General features: G+C 37.9%; 2 protein-coding genes and 1 non-coding gene across 5 annotated transcripts in view; 2 read left to right on the forward strand and 1 right to left on the reverse strand.

Moving 5' to 3' along the window:
* Positions 1–15112: 15112 nt before the first annotated feature.
* Positions 15113–16140, reverse strand: LOC131426662 (uncharacterized). 2 transcript variants are annotated; one of them, XM_058589541.1, is made up of 3 exons: positions 15842–16140; positions 15484–15784; positions 15113–15421 (listed from the first exon to the last, which is right to left on the reverse strand). In XM_058589541.1, the coding sequence occupies exons 1-3, from the start codon at positions 15958–15960 to the stop codon at positions 15176–15178; spliced, it is 666 nt and encodes a 221-aa protein (XP_058445524.1). In that variant the 5' UTR covers positions 15961–16140; the 3' UTR covers positions 15113–15175. The 2 variants fall into 2 exon arrangements, with proteins under 2 accessions (XP_058445524.1, XP_058445525.1); XM_058589542.1 differs by having other exon boundaries at positions 15838–16140.
* Positions 16141–16332: 192 nt separating this feature from the next.
* The window catches only part of LOC131426659 (disks large 1 tumor suppressor protein), a 64767-nt gene continuing 54532 nt past the window's right edge, over positions 16333–26567 (forward strand). The window contains exons 1-3 of one of the 2 annotated variants that reach the window (XM_058589537.1): positions 16333–16475; positions 18071–18317; positions 23205–23336. In XM_058589537.1, the coding sequence (XP_058445520.1) occupies positions 18299–18317; positions 23205–23336 (151 nt within the window). In that variant the 5' untranslated portion in view covers positions 16333–16475; positions 18071–18298. The remainder of the gene's footprint in view (positions 16476–18070; positions 18318–23204; positions 23337–26567) is intronic. The other variant, XM_058589538.1, reaches the window with a different exon arrangement.
* LOC131426790 (U5 spliceosomal RNA) lies at positions 24792–24916 on the forward strand. The gene has a single exon (XR_009229205.1). It is a non-coding gene; the product is annotated as a U5 spliceosomal RNA (small nuclear RNA).

A 26567-nucleotide genomic window follows, 5' to 3' on the forward strand; every position in this document is an offset into this window, starting at 1 on the left:
TGTTGAATGTGTTGTCGAAACCGGGGGCCTTCATATTTTTGGATTTTGAAACGTTAACTATATTTTTGCTTCTATTTATAGATTCGTGTGCTTCCAACAGCTTCGCTTTTGCATCGATTGACCAATCAGAGCAATGCTTTCACTTTGATATAGTGATGGGCGAGCGCTCACGAGCCGTTCATTTGAACCGACTCGTAGCAATGAGCGAACGAACCACGGCTCTTCAAAATTGAACCGCGGCTCTCAAGCAGAGTTGCCATTTTAAAAACTGCGTTTCAACTTGGAGAATCTGTGTGCCTGTGTACGCCCAAATTTGATTGCGTTGTTGGTTAAACGATCATGTTTTCTAATGAAGCTGTCAAAAATACATAGGAACATTTATTCAGCTGTGATTTTTCAAAGAATTCTGTCGTAATAGGAGAAGAAAAATAATTTTTTTGCAAATGGAATTTCAACTAATTTATTTTAATATCCCGCTTCCTCGTACACGGACACCTCTAGTTGTGAAACACAATTTTAGATCGCCCATACCGCTCATGCAATTCCGTGGCTCTCACACTCACTCTCTCGAACCGCTTCTCCACATTGACGTTTATTGAAAAAGAGCCAATGAGCCGTTCAATTGAACCGGCTCTTACGAAAGAGCGTTCGGTTCAGAGCCGCTCATTGAAATGAGCCGTATTGCCCATCACTACTTTGATATATCGCATACTCCTTCAAAGCCGTCGTCTAAGGCAGGGAAATCCGGTATGCCGGAGATTTTTAGCAGACAAATTCAATCATTTATAATTAAAAATACGTGGCTCCATGAATTCATATCGAAACTTAAAAATATTTCCAATAAAATTATGAAATAATATTAATATTTGATACAAAATATACTGAGCTGTGAGTATTTAAAACCTGACTGTAGAATACGCAATAAATAAAATGAAAGAAAAAAAACTTCTTACAAGACACTCATTGCATTTGTTTATATATTTGACGTTTCTCACCCCGTTGTGAAAAAAAAAATGCGCACCTCAGTTGTAATCGGTTGGGTTTAAGTCTTGACTTACACATTGGATCGAAAAATGAAAAGGGACAATCTGAGTATCTTGAAAAGTGACCGAGCAAAACGGGAATGGTTGGTTTCTGGAAAATAGATCGAAGAATAAGGTAAATAGAGGCGAACAAGGTAAGTAGAGGCGAACAAGGTAAGTAGACGCGGAGAGAGGCGCTTGAGCGCTTTTGGAGGGAAGGGTCATTCTGGAGAATAATTTCAAGGCGAATGGTTGGATTTTTTTTCTTGCTGATAACATAAAAAAATGTCGGACTCTTCAGACGAGGATTCGGTTCTCGGACACTACAATGGCGCAGATATTACTCCTGAAGGGTTAGTATTATCATATAATATCAGTAATGGTTGTTAGAGATAGGAGTGTTGTCAACAGGGCGGCATATACTGTCCCTAGACTTGCGAGTCAATTATCGACGAATGTATTGAACTTGAAAAAAAACTGGTGCATAGTAGACCCGTTAATAAAATAAAAAGCGGGTAGGCTAAGCATTGAAAATAAGTAAAAATTAAATTCAGTAAGCCCAACCTTGAGGATAATGGGAAGGCTGAATTTTTCGAATAAAATGGCGGACACCACGTTCTGGCAGTGAGCAAGCCAGTCATGAAAATGGTAGAAATTAATAGATCATTTAGATTCAACGAAATGCTTGCGAGCATTAAATTTAAAAAAAAGCTAGCAGTAGGCTCAACGAATAGTTTGAGTAGACTGATCGTTGATGAGTAAAACATGATGGTCATCCTTGTAGACTTACTTCCAAAGGGAAGTGAGTAAGCTGTTGGCTAATCCGACATTGTGGAAGTATAATTTATTTTTGTATAAATTCTACTTCAATTATATTGGTAGGATGCAAAATGATAGCTATCAATTTATCAACAAGTTCGATCATAGATAATAATTAATGAAAATTGAATTAGCTCAGTCGGTGTTGAACAGTCGTTCGCACCGCACGCGTATAGCTCTTGGCTCCTGGAATTTTTTTTCTGGCTACCTAGAGTTTCATTGATTCAAGGCTTCAGTCTTTTTCAAGGCTACCTGAATCACTAACTAAGTGACTAAGTGATACAAAGAGTGATATTAGAGTGACTAAGTGATACAAAGAGTGATATTAGAGTGACTAAGAAATTAATCAGCCTTTTTTAAGGCTAGCTAGGAGTCTAATCGAAGACTAATTTAGCCTAGTTAATTTAATTTAAAATTTCATTAATTTCAAAAATGCCTGCGTCCAACCGGAAAGGCAACAAGCCTAAGGCTAAAAATAATTCAATACGGAATAAATCACAATCCGTTATTCAACATTTTTCTAATAACATTCATGATCTTATAGAATCTGAATGTAAAAATAAAAGACAACGGACGGATTTCCCTTCCGTTGATCCTATGCCGTCTAACAATATTTACGAGATTCTTCCTGAATCCGATTGTAGCGACATAGAAGAAAATTCTTCAAAAATTCCCAAAATGGACGCTTGTCGTTCTGGGAAGAAACATCAATCTATGCCACCAGTGACGGTGATGATTTCCGACTTCAAAGCATTCCGTACTGAGCTTTCTACTTTTCTCCCGGAAGTAAAAGTCTCATTTCAAATCGGACGAAGAGGAGAATGTCGAGTCTTGGTGGATGGATTGGAAGATTACGAAAGTCTTATTCGATATTTGTCCGAAAAACTTCATAAATTTTATTCATATGATATAAAATCAGACAGACCTTTCAAGGCTGTCTTGAAAGGATTATCAAATGATCAAAGTATTGATGAAATTAAAAATGAACTAAAAGAATTGCTTGGTTTTGCCCCTTCCCAAGTAATACTTATGAAAAAAAGAGCGAATGGTACTTCTAAACCACGCTCTGGAATTTCCCATGAACTTTACCTAATACACTTCAATCGAAGTGATGTAAACAATTTGAAAACTTTAGAAAAAGTACGTTTCATTTCCCACATTAAAATTCATTGGGAACATTATAAACGGCATAATCGTATTGCAAACTTAACGCAATGTCGTCGTTGCCAAGGCTTCGGTCATGGAACCAAAAATTGTCATATGGATATACGGTGTTTGAATTGTGGTAAATCGCATTCGAAAGACGCTTGTCCAATGAATGAAACCACTGATAAATTTTCATGTTCAAATTGCAATGGAAATCATAAATCCAATTATTTGAAATGTCCTGTCAGGGAAAAAATTTTAAACGCTCGTTCGCTTAGACAACAAGTCAAATCAACGACCTTAAATTTACAGAACATACCTGAAAATTCTTCTAAGGCACCTGCCAATTCGTCTTCTAACGAAAACAATTTATTGACAGGTAGATCGACCTCGTCATCATCTTCTTCTAATGTCAGTTATGCTGGTATATTAGGTAGAAATCTATCTCCTATTTCTTCTAATGTAAATAATCAAAACACAGGACCGCCTTGCAGTTCTTCTTCTAACGAAAACAATTTATTAATAGGTAGACCGACCAAATCATCTTCTTCTAATGGCAGTCTACCTACAAATATTCCTTCAATGCCATTCGCTTCTTTAAATGAAGTCGATTTAGGCGATATAACTGAAAATAAAATGATCTACCTACAAGATCAACTTTTTCAAATGATCATCCAAATGAATTCGACTTCATCACTTTTTGAAGCATTTCAAATCGGATGGAAATTTGCAAATAATATTATAATGAATTTAAAATTTAACAGTGATGTTAAATAATTATTTGAATATTTTAAATTGGAATGCTCGATCTTTGAAATCGAGTGGAGATGAATTTTATAATTTTCTCAAAGTTCACAAAATTCATATTGCCATTGTGACAGAAACTTTTCTTAAACCAAATGTAAAATTGAAAAGTAATCCACATTATGTGGTTCATCGATTTGACAGGTTTACTGGAATTGGTGGTGGAGTTGCCATTTTTGTCCAACGGCAAATTAAACATCGAATTTTACCTTCTTTCAATACTAAAGTTATTGAAAGCTTGGGAATCGAAGTTGAAACCATTCATGGAATTTATTTCATCGCTGGAGCATATTTGCCATTCCAATGCACCGGCGAACAATTAAATTTCTTTAAAGGCGATTTGCAAAAACTTACAAGATATCGATCGAAATTTTTCGTAATAGGGGACTTAAATGCTAAGCATGTCCAGTGGAATTGTAGGCAAAATAACAGTAATGGTAAAATACTTCATAATCAACTCTCAGCTGGTTACTTTACAGTTCTTCATCCCAGTAATCCTACTTGTTTCTCTTCCGTGAAAAACCCGTCTACAATTGATCTGGTTCTAACAGATCAAAGTCACATTTGTAGTGAACCGATTACTCATGCTGATTTTGACTCAGATCATCTTCCTGTAACATTCAGACTTTCCAACGAAGCTATAATTAATCCAATTAGTTCTATTTTCAACTATCATAGAGCAAATTGGTTGGATTACAGATCTCACATTGAAAATCATGTGGATCATGAAACTATTTTAGAAAATTCTGCGGATATCGACACAGCAATTGATAATTTGAATCATTATATTATCGAAGCTAGAAATCTTTCAGTTCCCAAAGCTCAAACTAAATTAAATTCTCCTATCATCGATGACAATCTTCAACTGCTCATTCGGTTGAAGAATGTTCGTCGACGACAATATCAACGTTCTCGTGATCCTGCTATGAAAAACATAGTTAAGGATTTACAAAAAGAAATTAAACATAGATTTACTCTTTTGCGAAATGAAAATTTCGCTAAAGAAGTTGAACAAATTAAACCATATTCTAAACCTTTCTGGAAACTTTCTAAGGTTCTTAAGAAACCTCAGAAACCTATTCCTGCTCTCAAGGAAGGAAATCAAATACTTCTTACAAATGGCGAAAAAGCTCAAAAACTTGCTCAGCAGTTCGAGAGTGTCCACAATTTTAATTTGAACGTTGTGAGTCCTATTGAAAATGAAGTCTCACTGAAATATGATCATATTTCAACTCAAGTGTTATCACACGATGACATTATTGAGACGAATTTTGATGAAATTAAATCAATTATTAGAAAACTTAAAAACATGAAGGCTCCTGGTAATGATGGAATTTTTAATATTCTTATTAAAAATCTTCCCGATGTTGCCTTGAGACTCCTGGTTAAAATTTTCAACAAGTGTTTTTCATTAGCTTACTTCCCAAAAAGATGGAAAAACGCTAAAGTAATTCCTATCCTAAAACCTGATAAAAACCCAGCAGAAACATCAAGTTATCGCCCAATTAGCTTACTTTCTTCAATCAGTAAACTTTTTGAAAAAATTATCTTGTTAAGAATGATGACTCATATAAATGAGAATTCAATTTTTTTACCAGAGCAGTTTGGATTTCGTCATGAACATTCAACTACTCATCAACTTGTCAGAGTAACGAACATGATAAAATCAAATAAATCTTCTGGGTTATCCACTGGAGTTGCTCTTCTAGACATAGAAAAAGCATTCGACAGTGTTTGGCACAAAGGTTTAATAGCAAAAATGTCTGATTTCCAGTTTCCTATTTATTTGATCAAAATGATTCAAAATTATTTAACTGATCGTACTCTTCAGGTTAGCTATCAGAATTGTAAATCTGAATTGCTACCCGTACGAGCCGGTGTTCCGCAGGGTTCGAGTGTAGCTCCAATCTTGTATAATATTTTCACTTCTGATCTTCCAAATCTACCCGTTGGTTGTCAGAAATCGCTATTCTGTGACGACACAAGTCTGTTAGCCACAGGTAGAAATCTAAGAGTGATCTGCAGTCGCCTACAAAGAAGTTTAAATATTTTCAGTGATTATCTGTCAAAATGGAAAATTAAACCAAATGCAGCAAAAACGCAATTAATTATCTTTCCTCACAAGCCAAGAGCTTCTTTTCTTAAACCAAACAATAATCACATTCTCAAATTGAATGGCTTGGAATTGACATGGTCTGATCAAGCTAAATACTTAGGTTTAACGTATGACAAAAAACTCACTTTCAAGGATCACATTGAAGGAATCCAGGCAAAGTGTAATAAATATATTAAATGTTTATATCCTCTTATAAACAGAAATTCTAAGCTCTGTCTAAAAAACAAATTGTTAATTTATAAACAAATTTTCAGACCAGCCATGCTTTATGCGGTACCAATTTGGTCAAGCTGTTGTTCCACCAGGAAGAAAACGCTTCAAAGGATTCAGAATAAAATTCTGAAAATGATTCTGAAGCGTCCTCCCTGGTTTAGTACAAATGAGTTACACAGACTCACAAATATAGAACCATTAGATGCAATGTCACATAATATTATAAGCAAATTCCGACAAAAATCGGTGCAATCTTCAATTGAATCGATTCGCTCTCTGTATTAGTTAGTAAGTTAGTATATAAGTTCCTTTTCCCCATTACACAATACAAGTAGGTTTAGAATTTTCCCTACACAAAAATCTCAGAATTGCGGAAGCAAATGATGTCTTCATGGTAATAACCAAATCATATATATAATAGGGCTGAAAAGTCACCACTTGTGGCTGAACACCCAATTTAAATCTTAATAATTTAATTTTAACTCATATTCCAATAAATAGTTATTTAAAAAAAAAAAAAAAAAAAGAAAAAAAAATTGAATTAGCTAATGAGCAAAAGATTGAATCCTGAAATAATTTTTTTCACAGAAACACGTTTCCTATGAAAAGAAGGAGAATAGTGACTCGTAATGCTCGAATTATGAAAGCCGCAAAACTACAAAAAAAAATCGGATTCCCATGCTCGAAAACACCATATCAAAACACCGCAAAAACTGAAGTTACGTGCAGGACTCTCTGGACGAAATCGAATTGCTAATTTGGTAAAGGCCTTAGAGGAAGAGAAAACTCGAAATGCCTTACTAGCCGACGAAATCCGGAAATTAAAAGAACATGATCGTAATACTGAGACTAATGTCGAGTTAGGACCGTTAAATACTGGTGAAGAAATAGTCGAAACAAGCTCCATCGAATTCGATAAAGTCGGACCTAGCAGCACGCAGTGCTCAAGAGGTGTACCAAACCTCGAAGAATCAAAATTTGTATCCTCGATCAATCAATTATCGATTTCGTCGATTAATGTCCCTGAATGTAAACCATTAGTCGAGGCCGAAGAAATCAATCGTCACGTTTTCGAACAATGGCGAGATCTTCTTAATGACTCGATGAGTCTAGCGGGAATTAATGACGAAATTACTAAGTTCACAATATTCAAAGTCAAAGCAGGACCCAGGTTGCTAGACATACATCGAAACGCTAAAGCAGATTCAGGTGCACCTGATGCAGCCTTGTTTCCATATTCCCATGCGCTTTATCGGCTGAAAGCATATTTCGGATCTGGTTCAGATATTATGCTCCAACGACGTCGCCTCGCTTTAATGGAGCAGAAAGAAAATGAATCCGATTTGGCGTTCATAACGCGTGTCGGTACAGCCGCCAGACTATGTGATTATGAGAAAGAAAAAGAATTCGAAGAAGTTGTTGGCACAATCGCCGAACATGCTATAAGAAAGGAAGTACGTACAATGGCCTTAAAACTTCTTGGTAGAAAAGGAACATTTACTGACCTAATAGACAAAGTCAGAGAAATCGAGGCTATCCGTCTGAACGAGCAGTTCGTTTCCCAAAAGTATGGTTTCAAGAACCAAGCTCTCGTAGCTCCAGTTCGTGCTAATTTTTCCATGAGAGATTCTGCTCAACACAAGTACAGAGGAAGAGCGATCAACCAACGAGGTTTTCGTTGGAATTCCGCTGGAATAGGACAACAGAATTATCACGATCCTTCTCGCGGTGTCACAACTGGTTTCAACACGCAGCGAAATGTGCCGCTAGCAAATAGATGTTGGAGGTGTAACAGCGTTTATCATGTTCCTGATAAGTGCCATGCCATCAACAAAGATTGTAGAAACTGTGGACGGTTCGGTCACATTCAAATAGCATGTCCTCTGGCACCATCGACGAATCCTAGAACTCCGGCGATTCTAGAATCAACTGGTGCGTCTACCCGAAAAGTGGTTGCGGCCGTTGAAAAACTGGAAGAGATAGCAGAACCACAAGAAGTAAGTGATAAGTCGGAATAAATTACTACCAACCCAAAACACTAATGGCGTTTTCGTTTTTAATTTGCACTACACCGGTGCAGTGCTACACTGAGGCATGAATAAACGAACAAAAATGACGAAAACATAAACAGTAACCATTGACTACAATACACGATTCCATTGCACAGAGCTACACCAAACTTTTGATGAGTGCTACACCAGTGGTATCGGTGCAGAAAAAGTGTAGCACTGGTGTAGTGCAATTGGTAAAAACGAACGGTTTCAGTGCAGCTTTCGCTACACCAGTGTAGTGCAATTTAAAAACGAAAACGACATTAGTTTTCATTTCAACGCTAGCTAACTGGAAATATTTTGCTTTTGAATACAGTTGTTTTAAATAACACTCATAACTTTGTATAATGCTCAGACAGTTTCGCATTGATTAACTTTGTAACATTAATTCAATAATAAGCTAAACATATTCGAAAAATAAGATAATTAAATAAAGGGCAATGAAAATAACTCAACATTGTTATTTTGACAGATTAATCCTCTGAAACAAAACGTGGCTACGGTTGCTGCGTTTACATCGGCATACAACGACGGGTTCATAATAGCAAAAGTTGCGGGAATGCCTTGTCGCTTTCTGATTGATTCTGGTGCGCAGGTGAACACCTTCACGGAAGATATGTTTAATGCATTGTTGAGTAATGCGACTTACGGTAGAGAAGTTTTTAACATTCAACAAGAAGTCGATCACCTTCTCAAAGGATATGCGTCGAACAATACAATTAATGTATTAGCCACATTCGAGGCGTATATGTACATATCCAATGATAGACCCGTATTTTTGGAAAAATTCTACGTAGTGAAAGAATTTCAAGCGCTCCTGGGCAAGTTTACAGCATCACGGTATAGTATCCTAATGGTTGGGATCAATGTTCCCATTGTTACCAATATGCTAGAAAACTCGCGCTTTATAGGGGCAATCGAATCTATTGATGAGGGGAAAAAGTTTCCGAAGTTTAACATGCCGCCTGTTCGAATTGAGTACGATAAGTTGAAGCCTCCTTGTCGTAATGTTTTCATGAATATCCCTCAGGCAGTTAAACCACTTGTTGAACAACGCCTACGTAATTTAGAAAGGACTGATATTATTGAACGAGTAACAGAGGAAATGGATACGTCCTTTTGTTCGTCAATGTTAGTAGTACCAAAAGGGAAGGACGACATCAGGTTAGTGATCGACCTCAGGGGACCAAATCGCTATGTTCACAGAACTCCGTTTGCTGCTCCCACATTAGAAGGAATTCTCTCCGATTTACATGGAGCGAAGTGGTTCTCGACTATCGACTTAAGTAACGCGTTTTTCCACATTGAGTTGGATACAGATTCTCGTCACTTAACAAATTTTTGCACAGAATTCGGCATGTTCAGGTTCACTCGTCTTCCGTTTGGCCTATGCAATGCGCCAGACGTGTTTCAGGAAACGATGCAGCGAAAAATTTTAGACGGTTGCAAAGGTGTGAGAAATTATCAAGATGACATACTCGTATTCGGAAGCACAAAAGTGGAGCACGATGAGAATCTAGCAGCAGTTCTGAAGAGACTCAAAAATCACAACGTCAAGTTGAACGAGTCAAAATGCGTATTTGGAAGCCAAGCGGTAACATTTTTAGGGTTTACATTAACCTCTGAAGGATGGAAAATAGATGAGGAAAAGCTGAGTGCAATTGAAAAATTCAGACCACCAGAAACATGTTCTGAAGTCAAAAGTTTTCTTGGCCTTATAACATTCGTAGATCGTTTCATTCCAAACCGTGCCGATTTAACCCAAAATTTACGAGCGCTGGCAAAGGCCGAAAAATTTAATTGGACCGACAAAGAGCAGCGAGAATTTGATTTCCTGAAATCAGGAGCCTTGAAAATGATTAAAACTCTTGGTTACTATAGCCGAACAGATCCAATTGAACTTTACGTTGATGCATCTCCGATTGGTCTAGGAGCCGTTTTAGTCCAATACAATAATAACCAGGAATCACGAATTGTTGCATGTGCTTCTAAATCGTTAACGCCAACAGAGAAAAGGTATCCTCAAACCCATAAAGAAGCACTGGCTGTGGTTTGGGGAGTAGAGCGCTTCTCTACATACCTTCTTAGTAGATCCTTCGTTATTAAAACGGACGCCGAAGCAAACCAATTTATTTTTAATGGTACTCATCGTTTAGGCAAGCGAGCCCTGTCCAGAGCAGATGCGTGGGCGCTCCGGTTGCAATCGTTTGATTTTACCATCGAAAGAATACCAGGAAATATGAACGTTGCGGACGCTTTATCAAGACTTATCGATCATACAAAGGAAACCGCAGCACCAGTTGAAGAAGAGGACGATAATCACTTATTATATGCGCTTGATGTAGGTCACATGGCTTTAACTTGGGGAGAAATCGAAAAACGCACTGAAGAAGATGAAATGTTGTGTAAGGTTCGAACAGCAATACAATGTGATGTGTGGCCAAAAGATTTACAAAAGTACGAAGCCCAAAAGAAAAATCTTCGGTTCCTAGGTTTTCTGCTTTTCAAAGAGGATCGGGCTGTCTTGCCAGAATCACTACAACAAGTAGCTCTAGAGTCAGCTCACGGTGGACACATTGGAATAGTGTCAATGAAAAAAATAATGAGACAGTTTTTTTGGTGGCCCGGCATGTCGACTGCTGTCGAAAAGTTTGTCAATGCTTGCGAAGTTTGTATGCAGTTGTCAAAAAAAAATCCACCAATTCCATTATCAAAGAAGAGTGCTTCCTGAAGGTCCTTGGGAAGTACTCCAAATCGATTTTCTCAAAGTATCAGGGTTCGGTTCTGGAGAGTTCCTAATAGTTGTAGACACATATTCCAGATACCTGTACGTTGTAGAGATGAAACAAACAGATGCAGATACAACGAATTCAGCACTATGTAAAATTTTTCAGCAATGGGGATGCCCATTGTCGATTCAAAGTGACAATGGGCCTCCATTTCAAAGTGTTAATTTCAAGAATTACTGGGAGGATAAAGGGGTTAACGTGCGGAAATCAATTCCATTATGCCCACAAACTAACGGTTCTGTGGAGCGACAAAACCCAGGAATTATAAAGGCTTTGGCTGCTTCAAAACTAGAAGGTTCGAACTGGCGGCATGCTCTGGAGCAGTACGTTCATCATCGCAACACGTTAGTTCCACATTCAAGGTTGGGCATTACTCCATTCGAGTTAATGGTAGGGTGGAGATACCGAGGAACTTTCACGAGCTTATGGCATCCATACACAAACAAATTAGATCGTTTTGACGTACGTGAGTGCGATGAGATTGCAAAACTGAAAAGTAAAAAAGATGCAGATAATTCTCGAGGCGCAAAAGAATCTAATATTAAAGTTGGAGATACGGTCCTTTTGTCACAACAAAGACGGAACAAAACAGATCCAATATTTTCCAATGAACGCTACCGGATCGTAGCCAGGGACGGTGCAAAAGTGGTGTTAATGAGCGCCAATGGCATCCAGTACTCCCGCAATGTGAACGATGTCAGAAAAGCACCGATATCTTCATCAACCACTGGGTACGTCTGTATTGGTTGCTGCAAGAGTAGAGAAGGAGAATGATGTAGAATACGCAATAAATAAAATGAAAGAAAAAAAACTTCTTACAAAACACTCATTGCATTTGTTTATATATTTGACGTTTCTCACCCCGTTGTGAAAAAAAAATGCGCACCTCAGTTGTAATCGGTTGGGTTTAAGTCTTGGCTTACACATTGGATCGAAAAATGAAAAGGGACAATCTGAGTATCTTGAAAAGTGACCGAGCAAAACGGGAATGGTTGGTTTCTGGAAAATAGATCGAAGAATAAGGTAAATAGAGGCGAACGAGGTAAGTAGAGGCGAACAAGGTAAGTAGACGCGGAGAGAGGCGCTTGAGCGCTTTTGGAGGGAAGGGTCATTCTGGAGAATAATTTCAAGGCGAATGGTTGGATTTTTTTTCTTGCTGATAACATAAAAAAATGTCGGACTCTTCAGACGAGGATTCGGTTCTCGGACACTACACTGACCACATTTCTACGTGTACTTTTCCTTGAGTTTATAGGGATTTGCATCCCTATATAGAAAATAAAGATGTGTTCCACATCAAAAATATGTTAACTCTTGAATTGAACTGAATCAAATATACTGAGTCTTAGCTTCGAATTCTTTGATGTTGATAATATTTTTTTGTCCTTGAATTAAATACCAGAGATTATTGATTCTGAAATATTTTCATTGAATCAAGCATTGGAACTAGTTGATTTTGTGAGATTGAACACAACTTTTTCTAAGATTTCATTTTATTGCATCATTCAAACGGAAAATGTCGTTCGAGGAAGTAGGGTAACAGAGGTATTTTGGCCACTTCATATATTTTGGCCCACCTAACAAACTATATGGATTCAATCGATCTTAGGTAAACCATGTTGCTTCAGTTTGAAGCTAATCACATTAAATTACCTATTGCGGAAGGATTTTTCAAAGATATTAAAACATTTGGTGGATATTTTTACAAAGTGGGCCAAAATAAAATCGATCCTAAAGCGGGCCAAAATACCTTTGTTACCCTAATAACTTTCGAAGCAGTTGACGAATTGAAACTATCTGCACTATTGAAATCGTTATAATTGTGCGATACCATAGTGAGTGCTTTCATCGGATAGGTAGGTTATGAAGGATGCATGTACAGGGAACTTTCATTTGTATCCATTCCAGAGAACGGTTACACAGTTGAGTTTTTGAAAATTATTGAACGAAAGGAAGTAGAGGAGTCAATACCGCAACCGTACTTAGCTGTGTGCACAAAATGCAATCAATAGTAAATAAAAATTTAATTTACAATATTTAGTGAAAAATTCCATTTAAATAACATAAATTTTTTTTAATTGTATTTGATTTCAAGTGAAATTAAATTCAGATGGAAATGAAGTATATTTGAATTCAAAGCACAATATATTTTAATTTAAAATGCGCGTTGAAAGAAAAAAATATTTGCTTTGAAGTAAATATCAAATGTATTAGAATCAAAGGAAATTGAAAATAAGTGCTGATTCAAAATAAAATATATTTGAATTCAAAGTGTAATATATTTAAATTTAAAATAAATTTTTCTGCGTGAATTTACAAGAAAATATCATTTTTGATTCAGGTGAAGTTCGGTCCCAAGTTAGGTAAAAAATGTTTAATTATTTTCGAAATTCGTCATTATTCAGTTTAGTTTTCGATAAAAATAACTGATAAACCTGTTTTAATCCACCTAGTTGTGTAATGATGCCGTTCTCATATTGCTCATAACATCATAAATATTACTGCGGAATTCGCAAAAACAACTGTTCATTGAATAGAAATAGGAAAGTTTGGTCGGACTTAATCTAACAAACTCTACGAAACCTGTTTACCCTGTAAACACAGAACCGGAAGTAGTATCCACAACAAATTTAGGAATTCCGTATGAAACTGTAAGACTTTGATGACCTAAAAATTGGAACAGTTTTGAACCTAGTTAAACCTAGACTTACTATCTCATGCTTTATTTCGATTAAACCAATTGACGAAATCTAATAAACGAAGCGAACCTGCGTTTCTGTAACTTCTGCATATGTAAGTCAAGCTAAACAGCATGAATCAACAGCATAAAACATGTAGTAGGATTATTATTTTTATTATTAATATTGACATCACCTTTGAGGGTAAACCGAAAACGGGTCGAAAAAAGGTCATGCTAACCCTCAGTTGGATAAACGTATACTGAAGGCGTTCGAGCAAAAGAAGGAGGTTTCAGTTCGGGATGTGGCCAAAAAAGTGGGCACTTCGAAGTCAAATATTCTTCGTGCTAAAGAACGTTTGAATCTTCGAACCTACAAGAAGCAGAAACAACCAAAACGTAGTCCGAAACAAGAAGCATCGATCAGGCCGAGAATATTAACACAACAATTTTATTGTCAATCTATATGGCGATTTGAAAACTTTGACACGTATCGCCCTGTAACTGCGAAACCGGAAGTCGGATCCAAATGAAATGCAATAGCATGCTATGGGAACCTGGGACCTTTCATTTGAATATTAGTTTGTGAAAATCGGTTCAGCCGTCTCCGAGAAAAGTGAGTGCATATTTAGCCGTCTCCGAGAGAGAGAGAGAGAGAGAGAGAGAGAGACTTTAAAAATCGATTTTTTTCCAGTGTAAGAATTGATTCAACATATCATTTTTCGACTACAGCCGTTTACCAAAAATTGGTTAAAAATGTTGATGATGATGGTCTCGCCTCATACCCCTACAAAGGTGTGAGCTGGACGATTTATCTAAATGATAATAAATATTGCATCACATATTTTAACCAGTTAAAACGATCTGGTTAATCCAGCAGGTATAGATTCTCCTTCTAAAGTACAACTGAGAACAAGAAAACATTCAAATATTTCCGATTTACTATCCAGGGTTATTCTAGAAAATTTCCTACCCGGGAAGATCTTTGAACAAATCAGGAATCGAACCCGATATCTTTGTCAGTATCAGTGTAAAACACATCAGTTCAACGTGTCAATAATCACATTTCTCAAAGAAACACACACTGATAAAAATCGACACGTTGAACTGATGTGGTTTACACTTAATTTCGTCGCATTTGATTCGACACTTTAATTGTAGATGTAAATCTATTCAAATAAAATTATGTTGATTTCTATTGATAATACCAGGGTGGCAAGTGACCGGGAAAAAGTCGGGAATTTTAGTGCAAATCCGAGGAAAAATTTACTAGCCCTAATCTTAGTAACGAATTTCACTATCATGATTTTCCTATCCAACAAGTAAAAAGTTGAAGGCAATATTCAATTTTATTTTTAAATGGGAAGTTCAGTAAAAGCAACTCTACAAGCAATTTGACACAGCATATGAATTCGCACGTTTAAGTTGATTTATACTTATTCATATTGTTTATAAATAACGGTACACAACTAAAATTCTGTATATATGTTTTAATAACTATCGTATCTACAAAATTACAACCCATCAACAACCTGTAATTAATTATCGATTGGCTGCAGACTATCATTCTCAACCCTGTGCTCGAGATCCATTAGGCTCAGGTTGATTTTATAAACCGATTCAATTTCCTTCCCGGTGAGAAACATGGAAAGCATCAAATTGAATGCCACCAGTCCAATAACAGCCATGGTTATGGGGCTGCTCATTTTCCGATAGAGCATAAACACTTCGCGGGGTTGCGCAGTGATCGATGGCAGCCGGTAGGTGAAGTGACGGGTAGCAAACTGAAAAACCAAAACAAAAGAAGTACAGTTTTCAAGGAGCAAACTGCGGAATAATTTCCTACCATAAAGGCCGATATCGGAGCCAGTAGCATCGGATATATTGTACTGAAACCGGCCTGGAACAGTCCGGATTTGGTTTGGATGCAGACTGGACATTGTTGTTTGCTCAACGCCACTTCGGGCAGAATGTAGGTCTTGTGAAAAAACGTAGCCATAATGGCAGGAAGTACTACACCCGGTAAGTAACTAGACAGACGTCCATAGTTACTTAGTCTCAGTTTGCTCCGATAGTGGTTATTTAAATACACACTGGAAACTACCGTCGATGCTCCCAAGATACCGGCTGTGTACATGATGGGCCATCTGAAAGAAAAATCAATCTTCAATCGCGAGCAATTAGAGCATTTCTGAATCACCTACGATTCTCCTTTGTTTTCCCATCCATCGACGATTCGCAAAAAGTACACCAAAGCTTCCTTTTCACTCAATCTTACGGCATCCGCTGGAATTTTATTGTCTTTAGTCAAAGATAATGCCATTATTGCTGAGAAATGACCGGCATCAATGTTTTGAAATTTTAGTTCTTTGACGTTCGTGATGCAACAACAACATTCGCCACCTGTCCGTGAGTAACTGAAACTAGCACTAATTTTTATAGTACGTACTGACTGGCAGCCCGAATGGCACTCACTTCACTTCAACCCCTATATAAAGTGACAGAATGTGGTGAGTTTTTCCACGAACTGAACGAATGGGGTGGAAAATCTACGCCACTCGAATGTTTATACTGTCGTCATCAGCAAACTGACGACTCTCCTGCGTGTTCTCGCACGGTATGCTTTCATGCATATACTCATTGCCCCCGGTCAGAGAAGATTGTTTCATCGTGAACACCACAACGACGACGACGACGACACAGCGGTGTACGGTCGGTGACAGAGTGAAAGTGTTGTTACTTATTAGTGCTTAGAGCAACGAAACGGAACTAAAAGTGAAAATTTCACCAGAAAATCCGTAACTGTTGCCGCTTGCTCCGATGGGCATAAGTGCATAGGTCAGTTATAAAAGTGAAAAAGGGGACGAACAAAACAGGTCGTTTGTGAAAATTCACCTGATTTTTCCTATACTCCGCGGTGACGGCACCTGTGTCCTGCTGTGGCAATCCGGAGAAGAAGGAAAAAACTTCCATTTTTGCTGCAGCATGGATAGTGGCTAGGACGAAACGTTTCCGATCGATAAATTGGTTGTTTGTTGGAAAGTGGCGCTTGAAAATCATCGATTGGAATGCAGAGTTTTTTTTTTTTGATTAGGAAGATTTTCTCGGTCAGCAAAGGAAAATTGTGGCTGCATACATAACGTACGAAAGATGAAGACGAGAAAAAAAGGGTCGATCGAAAAGGGGGTGCTGTGTAATCGTGAAAGGATTCGTCAGAAGAGAAAACTTGAGAAAAATTTCGTGAGAGAGAAAAAGGGAAATGAACATTACTTTTCAATATTTGTATTGGTTAAGTTGATTAAATGTTTTCGTAGTTTTTACTGATGATAAAAAAATTTTTTCATGAAAGCAAAAAAAAAACTACACATAAATAGTAACAAACGTTGGACGCAGGTGTAAAACTAGGGAACATCCAGTTTCGATTCTATTTTCGGACCGATATAAAATAGTTGACCATTGAAGAACGAATGAACGAAAGGCAAAGAAAATCACGAAAGTTGTCTGCCCATGTCAGGATATAATAGGGGGAGGGCCGTGCTCACTAGCAATTAGGTGAAGTATTATGTTTATTCACTGCATTCTAATCAAATTGTGTTGGTGATATTACAAAAATTACCCACTCTCTAGTCCGGCTGGCTGATCTTAAAATAAATCGCCAGTTTTGTGTTTGTGAGTGAAAGCACATACCAAAAACCCGAAATGTTGTTTTCTGCTATGGCATATTATTTTTAGTATCGCGTTATTTGTCTGTTAAGTTATTTACACTTTGTTTGATAGGTGAAGTTTGGAAGGTAGTTTTTCCTGATGTCAATCTGTTGATAGCGACGACATTAAATTGAAATCATGTTAAGAAGAAAAAAAACAGTAGACATTAGTAGAGTATTAGCATAATTACTGACAGTTGCACTTGTCATAGTTCAATGTCGTTGAAGAAATGACATAAAAATATGTTGAAAACATCTATTGTAAGACCTTCTACTCTCACGCTCACTCTCTGTTTCTCTCACTAAGTTCTCATATTCTCTCCCAGAATCGACGATAGAATGATCGCATTGCACAGTATTTCTTCTGCTCGGTCGACCAGCCCGCACAGCCTGCTACGTGGTTCAGCATTCAGTCGGTTGAAGTAGCGTGTGTATTTAAATAAGCCCGACTACATGTGCGATTTCCCCTTTTTTCCGTATTTCATTTTATGCTACGTATGCTGATTTTTTTTTCTCCTGTCCGCGCCCGTATACCCGCTAACTTGACAGAGTTCCTGTTCATGGACGAAGGCACATGTGCACAAGTCCCACTCGATCACCGTGTGAGGGCTTCTTGCGGATTCAGCAGCGTCTATTCGAGTATTTTGTTGTACTAAAATTGGTGCTGCGTTCGTTCGTTGGTGCAAGTGGCAGCTGTTTTCTATGCTCGTATGTACGTCATTCTTCTAGCAGGACCAGCAGAATAATTTCGAAGATCGTGAATAGTGAGTAAACTCGAAGAGCGAAGGGCGGTTTGTTTCCCTTCGTTTTTTTAGGTTAAGTGGTTGTGTTCCGAGTGATTTCTGAAACATCTCTGACGCAAAGAGAAAGAAGAAAAATATCGCGATTTTTGACGGTATTCAGAGGGATATTGATTTTGTGTGAAAGCTACTCGCTATCGTAGCAGGCGGCGGAAGGATGCCAGTCAAAAAGCAAGGTAAGTTTCTTCAGCCCTGGATTCTCGAGCTATCTCGAGAGGCAATCAGCCAGCCTCGACTGTTCCATCGTTATATAATTGATAATGGTTGCAGCTAGGTTTAAACGCACGTGATGGAGGTTTTCCATCTCTTTGGTTTTTTTTTGCACTTTCTCATGTCATCTATCAACCCTTACTTCGCCGATAGCGAAACCGTAATGTAGGCCAAACTGAGTGGGTGCGGAAACAGGATGTGCTATCAAGTGCTTTTATCTATACATGTACACAAAAAGCTACTGACCATTGTAGTAAGAAATACTGGCACCTGACAATGCAGCAGGAGGCAGCAGTACGGATAGAAGGATAACAAAAAAAAACGTATGCCAGCATAAATTCAATATTAATCGAGTCCAGTCCCAGCCGGTACTCGGTTTAATCCTTGTCTACTGCCTTGCAACAGCAATTCTACATTGCATTGGCCGTCGGTTGGCTGGAGGAGTTGTTGACTTGCCAACTAATGGATACGAATTAGAGTGTGTGCTTACAGTATTCAGGTCATTCACACTGGAGGGTACTACGGGAAAGACAGGGACGCACTACACGAAAGTATCGATTAACAATTCCGATAGCAACGTTCAGTGATTTGTTTGAATGTATCATGAGGATGAAAAATTTACCAGGAATCAACGGAAATCATAGCTCCATAGCACTATTTTCTACCAACTAATCCATTGTCCATCGCAAGCCACTCCTTTTTCACATTTTTATGTCAATTTATGGATGGCCCGTTTTGAAAAATTCGACCGACTTGGTCGCAATTGACGAATCGATTCATTTTTGACTTCGTGCAGGTCACCCAGGTCATGCGGTATCGACTGGAACAAACAGTAATCGGAAAGAGCAATGTCTGGGCTTTTCAGCGGGTGGGATAGGGCTTCTCATTTAAAAGATTTAAAATGAGTTTTGACCGGCATTGTCATGTTGCAAATTTACTGTGTAAGGGACTGGGGTCCAATGGGAGATTGATAGTACCTATTATCTTTCTCCGAACATGGCCAGCCTAGAGGCCTTGTGGAATCCGACAACAACAAAAATCTAGTCAAGAGTAGATTCCTGCTTACATATCGTGAAAGGCCACAATTGCAGTAGTTTCTATTTACCTACATTCAGTAACCAGAACACATTTTTACTTTGCTATCACTTCGATCAACAAACTGCTTTTATTTTGTCGTGAATACGACTTTACTATGGGGCGCCTTTTCAAAATTTATCCTCTGAGAGAGTGATAAGTTTTTGATCGTGAATATCTCCTGTTGTATCTAATGAATCAACATAATTCTTGCGAAATGCCATCGGAAATATGATAACAATTTTATGATAAAATTTTCAGTTGTGTGACATAATCTCAAATAGTTCATTTGAGATTCTCGTATTTTGAAAGCTCATAGCTCAGTGATCTATAGAAGGATTTATATAATCTAACTACCAATAGAATCGAAAATTTTCAACTTGAACGTGTATTGCAACAACATTGAAGTTTTTCAATAGTACACTACTGAAAAACCTGTTTGATTTAACCCATGAATGCACCAGCCAATCAGAACGCGAGATGTCTGCTTCTATACAAGAGCATCCATATAAAAGTTGAGTGGTTCATTTTTCCTACCATTTGCTGAGCAACTGTTCCCGAAACAAGACACACGAGAGCAACATCGAGGAGTTGTCGTCTCATTGTTTCCCGTTCTGCGAACAAGAAAAGGAATTTTGGCAAAGAGGCTGTCCGTACACCGCTGCCAGTAGCAGGTGTAAAATGGAATGTGATGTGAGAAATAGCGTCATTTAAGTTAAAGCAGTTACTCTGATCGTACGAGACATCGTCAGCACGATGACACCGAAAACCGGTAGAAAGACAGCCAAAAAGTCCAGCAAGGCCCATTCGAAGCACTTTTCAGTGCTAAAGATCATCCCAAAGAACTAGTTGAATTTTGTCGCTTTCCTACCATTTTCTGAGCAACTGTTGCCGAAACAAAACACACACGAGAACCATCTCAGATCTCAATATCTGCTTTAGCATTTTTCAACAATGGCTGTTTTCCTGAGATTGTAAATAGAACCTCGATGAATTTGATACTACATTCTGGAACTGAACTCTGATCCTGAAATCGGGAACTGAATTTTAAAACTGAGTTCTGGAATCTAGATTGTTGAACTGATCACTGAACCCGAGATCTGGAGCTGAATTTTGAAACTGAATTCGAGACCAGGATTCTGGTTCGGAACTGAATTCTGAATTTTAGTGTGGTCTAGGATTAAGTTTTCCAATTCAGAATTCAACTTCGTAACTGAGCTCTATAATCCAGATCCGGAATTTAGTTATAAAATCTTCAGAATCTAGTTCCTGAATTCAGTTACACTTCTAGAATTTTGGATCCTAATTCTAGACCAGCATTGTCTAGCTAAAATTTAAACCTGGTTTCTGGAATGCATTTTTGAACTGAATTCTGGAAATAGAACTGAGTTCAGAACTCAGTTCCCGAATTCTGAACCTGAATTATAAGTCTGAATTCTGGACATGAGTTTTGGAACTGTATTCTGGTTCTGGGAACCTTAATTTCAAATCCAGAATTCTGTTTCAAAATTCAGATTCAAGTTTTTATTTCCGAATTTTAGTTCCGGAGTCCAGGTCTAGAACCACGATCGTGATCTTAATTCTAGATTTCCTCGATGAATGTCCGCCGATGAATGCGCATAACTGGATATTCTGCTTGCAATGTGGGGTTCGACAGTAGGTAGAGTACAAGTTGAAACTATTGGTTATACACTGTGTGCATGTACAAAACGCTGTTTGATCGATTTGTTTTCATGAATATGGTCTTTTTCCATTAATTCGTTTATTTCATAAGGCAATATGCAATAGTTTTTCTTCACCGAAGTGTCAAATTTGCATAGTTTGAAAAATCAATCCGATAGTCTTTTTTCGTATATTCCTACTAAAAATTTTAGACTATTTATATTCAATTTGCTCAAAATAAATGATAACAATAATTACCTGGTTCTTGGTTTACTCGAGCGATAGCCTATTGTAAATTATGTAACACCTGTATCAATAAGTTTCGGGACTAAACAAGAAAAACACTTTTGTTGCATAGCTCAACTTCATTCATCATCATAGTCTTCTTTAAAAAACAATCAGTCCAGCGCTTTTCTAACATTGCAATACCTTTCCTGTAGAACGATTTATTCTTTTTCCCGGTGACTTCCTTGTTGGAGAAGAATCTCCTTTCATGAAGCTTTTTTTAGACCTTCAATGACTTAATAGTCGCTGAGTACTATATCTGCTGAATATGGTGGGCGTCGTAGCAATTTGAGTCCTAACTCATGCAATTTGGCCACACGGCTTATTGTCCTGGTAAAAAAGCACTGGAGCATTATTGTTACAAGACAAAAGGGTTATTGAAAATTCCATAATTAGAATCAGAGCAATCATTCTGCCGCCTTGAATTCCACCCAATTGAGAAATATTAAACAGTGGCACTTGATTAGCCTCCGCAATCGTCTAATGCAAATCCTATCGTGAGCATCTGGACCTAAATCAAGCAGAAGCTCCTTGGTAAACGTGTTTACACTTTGAAGCAGCTCTCCGGAATAATTCAACTCATTTGGAAGACGCTTCCCTTCGAAATAGCCTAATATTATGGAAACTTTTTCAAAATTATGTTGGACACGCTCTTACTTAACAGACTGTAAATAGGGTCCAAATTATGATTCAAAAAGAAGAGATTCCATCAAATCCAATCGGAAAATTTGTCCTTCATTTTGAGCGAAAAAAGCATATCAAATAACTCAAGCTTAATGCCACACGGATTTCGAACTGAATGCAGCTTTTCAATACGCATAGCCCTATTGTTTATTAACAAAACGACAGCGCGTCATCTGTCAAGTTAATACAGATGCTCACCGCTAGGTGTCGCATAAATTCAATTCAAATTGGTCGTTAGTGTGCTAACTGGAAGTTTTTAGCTGTTAATCTGACACTAAATATTTCCGGTCTTTCGTATGAATCGGAAACCTCTAAAACAAGCGAACGCTGAATTCTAGTCGATATAAACAACCATGTTTCGTGAAGGCAAAATCAACACAAAAACTGTTTACTCCGACGTCCAACGTTTCAAGCTGCCTCATCGAATTCGTCAGCGCTGGTGAGACGACAAGGGAAAGGAAACGATTCGATAGTGAAAAAAATATATCTGCTTGATGCTTTCGGATTCTATCGACATTTTTTCCGCTGACACCGACGCGAACCGTGTGTTTTTATGTAGTAAAACAACACCCGCCTTCGACGTCTTGTTTATTATCGTTACTGATGACGGGTGCGAAAAAACTTCAATTTCAATCCAAAAATAGCAGGTGGTCTTCAGAAAACTGAACTTGACTTTTATTTTCAATGATTTTGGGAGTCAAGTTTCATAGTTTCCAACTTTTTGCTGGTGGGAAAACGGCCGGGGTGAACAAATCCAATTTTCTGAAGGCACTGTTTCCAAGCAACGTAACTTACACTGACATTTGCAAGCAAAAATGTTTGTTGTACGAAATTCTTCGGTTTAACAAAATGAAAAAAAAAATGACCGAAGGTTACAGATAACATTTCTTTTTGGCTAAAAATAACCGAATTGGTGGCACTCCGATACGCAATCTGTCATGATGCTGCTTAGTCAACAAACGTCTGTCTGTGTGTTTTTTTTTCGTGACAACTTGTGCCGAACGGATGGCCTACTATGTGGTCATAGTCTATGACATAACAAAACGCCAACGGTTCGTCGATGATGATGACATTGACCCAACCAATTGAGTTATTATCTATACGAAAAACCTAATATTTTTTATTACTTTTTTGTTTCTTTTTTGCAGAAGCTCACCGAGCTCTCGAACTACTCGAGGACTATCATTCGCGACTGTCCAGTCCACAAGACAAAGCACTTCGCAGTGCCATCGAACGAGTCATAAGGATATTCAAATCAAGGCTCTTCCAGGCGCTTCTCGGTAAGTCCAGCTTTGCCCGATGACGGCATACATTATTGATTACAATTTGCACGGTCGGTTCGAAAGCCCATAGTGAAAAGCTGAAATTAGAGACGATAATTTATAGGTAATTGCTATTAAAGCAGCACCGTTCCCAATTTCAAACGATAGACGGTATTATTTAGAACTGGTCAGACATTTTGAGGCCAACAAACACTCCTGTTCTATCGCGCCTTCATCGACGCTATTTTTACGACGCCGGTAGAGTGGAATCGAGCCGAGCCACCTCATCGTCATTCAGGACGTCTCGAGCGGGCGGGAGAGAAAATAAGATAAAAATATACCGCTCATATTCGGTGTCATTCGAACCAACTGCTGTGTGTCTGCCTCGGAAAAAAACCCGCCGGGAAAGTGCATTTCGATCTGCTACCGTGCCGTTCAGCACGAGTAGTCTAGCAGACGAGGCACTTTTCGAGCTGAGGTTCCATTAAGTTTTGGAAATCAAAGCAACCTAGCTATACATATCGGGCCACGGTAAAACAACAACAAAAAAAAAACATGTGCGCGAAAAGGTATAGCCTACTGTGTCTGGCGAAACAACTAGAATGAGTGTTGCACGGCATATCGAAACTGACAAGCTGACAACACAGGAAATAACCAGCATCGGCACCCAACTGACAAGTGAAACTTCTACTTTACATTTGCATGAGCCTCCAAATCTTCCTTCCATCTTTGCCTGCACATGTTTTCCTGTGCATTTCCATCAGTAGAACTTTGTCTACTCAAGTTTCCCTCGCCATTTAAGGCTAGAACATCGGCACTACAATGTCTGGTTCTATATTGATTCGGTATTTCTCGAAGCAGAAGAAAAAGGGTACGGATGGGAAAGGGCGCCTCATTTCAGCACTCTATTATATGTTACCGATGGCGTTGAAGTTTGCTACATATTAAGTTGAGTAAAGTTCCTCTTCGTGCCTTCATGCCCAGCCCACCATTAAAACTCCTACAGTGTTTGATAGTCTAATTCATCACTAGAAGAACTACCGCCGTGTGGAGACTTCAAACTCAGTTCAGACGAGTCATCAGTTTGTTTTTTTGCTACGGCGAATGAAAACAGATACGGTGCAATTGCACTTTTTCATGTCTGTTTTTTTTTCATTCCTCCATATTCCTGTCAAAGTCAGTTTTCAATGTAGCAGTAGAGAGAGTTGAACACAAAATTTCATCAAAATCAAAAGTGATGTTTGTTTGTGAATCGACTTTCATGTTGTAAAATCGATTTTCAGCGTTGCACTCGATGCGGAGTTTTTTCAGTATTTCTATTTGAAAATTTGACTGATTTTGTAAAAAATACAAAAAAATAGTGCATGACTTTTTTACCCTTTTCAAAAAACAGTCTAGAAAAGTTTTGAAAAAAAAAACAGTATTTTTTTTTTGTAATAAAGTCGACAAGTGTCCAGATATGTTCAATAAAAATCACTCTGATCTCTCTTCAACTGTCGAATAAATCTTTCGCCTTTTACTAAAGATTTCCGTGGAGAGGGATACTCTAATGAGTCTAAAGTAAATTTTTGTTCAGACTCGACCCTTCACTGGGTCGAGCATAAGCTTGAAAATAATAGTGCCTTCATATCCAAAGGAAGGATGATTAGGAAATAAGGTTCATCAAATTTATGTTCCTGATCTGGGTTGCCGCATTGAAATTTTTTAGAAGAAAAATCTGTATACAGCATTGTAGCTGTATATATTTAAAAAAAAAAAAAATGTTCAATAAAATCTGAAAAGGTGCTGCCAACCCAATTAACCAAAAGTTCGGATCAAAGGGACTGCTTTGACTTAAGCAGCTTACGAAGTTCATGAATAGCATTCTAAAGACTGTCCCAGAAAGTATGGACGCAACCAAAAACCGCTGCCATTTCGCAATGGTTCAGAATCTGTCAATTTTTATGGCTGCGTCCTGTTGTTTACAATGCAATTGTTTATTCGTTTTCATTAGTTTGTTTCGAAATGCCTGGACTTTCAGCAGAACAACGTCGAAAAATTGTGTACAAATGGTGCACAGAACGCGGACTGTCACCAGCGATTTATCCGTAGATCTACGGATTTCTGCCTTTTTTACGGATCTACTTCTAGAAATCTGCGGATTTTGCCATATTTCTCCAGATATCTACGGGAAATAAATAAATCTGGGGTTTTAATTTTGAAAACGGCCAATAATCCATCTGTAAAAATTCATTTTGAAGAAAGATTCTGGATGACGGCGATCACTGGTAGTCAGTTATAACAGTAATCGAAAACGAAATGTTTTATCTTTCGTCTGAATGATTTCAACACTTCAGAAATTACTTTTCAAAGTCAGTGTTGACAAATGATTTACTGATCATTATCCGGAAAAACACTTAAATACTGTTACATCATCTTCATAATTTCTGTTGGCCTGTCAAGTTATATAAGTAATCTTACCTCTATTCGCCACCGATCACCCATTTTTGGAATCCTGTTTTAATGACTCAAAGCTCCATTTTACGTGAGGGGTTAAAAAACGATATAATAATAATTTTATTCAAATATATGAGTATGAGTACACTTGAAACCAAATCTACGGATTTCACTTCAGGGAAAAGTGGCATCACTGACTGTCACGGAGTAAGATAGCAAAAATGGAAGGAGTAAGTGAAAAAGCCGCGAAAAATTTCGATGCAATCAGGAAGTTTGGTGAGGATAAACCGAAAACGGGTCGAAAAAAGTTGGATAAACGTATACCACAGATAACAGATATACAGGCTCGAACAAAATTTTTCAAAATCCTGTGTAAATTTCAAATTTGCTGTACGTTGGAAACACTACTGCCACCTACTCGACTGTTCGCCGCGATCTTTCAAAACGTTCCACTGCGTTCCGGAACGATAACAAAATCCTCCTGCATGTTGTAGAAAAATTCCAACTATAACAATTTTAACACTTATCACACGATTTCCCTAAGTGTTGAAGGCAATTTTATTTCCATGTCGCATGAATCACACGAGAATTCGATCGGAATAAAACAAAAATAAACTTGTCATTTTAACCAACAGCAAAACAAAATCTAGCGTAAAGTGAATGTTACACCCAAAACTGTAGCTTATGTGAAAGCGGCACCCAAATAGTGGTGGCGCCTCGTGTCGATCGTGGTGACATCTGCAAGTGTTCGCCACGCTGATTGAGCAAATTTTACACACAGTTCATATGTGAGCCTGTATATCTGTTATCTGT

This window comes from Malaya genurostris, chromosome 1 (genome assembly GCF_030247185.1).
Source record: "Malaya genurostris strain Urasoe2022 chromosome 1, Malgen_1.1, whole genome shotgun sequence".
Classification (NCBI taxonomy): Eukaryota; Metazoa; Arthropoda; class Insecta; order Diptera; family Culicidae; genus Malaya; species Malaya genurostris.

Coding starts and splice junctions, on each gene's coding strand:
- LOC131426662 (XM_058589541.1), bottom strand. CDS start 15,960: ATGGCATTATCTTTGACTAAAGACAATAAAATTCCAGCGGATGCCGTA. Junction 15,785..15,841: donor TGGGAAAACAAAGGAGAATC/GTAGGTGATTCA, acceptor TTTTTCTTTCAG/ATGGCCCATCATGTACACAG. Junction 15,422..15,483: donor CTCCGATATCGGCCTTTATG/GTAGGAAATTAT, acceptor TTGGTTTTTCAG/TTTGCTACCCGTCACTTCAC.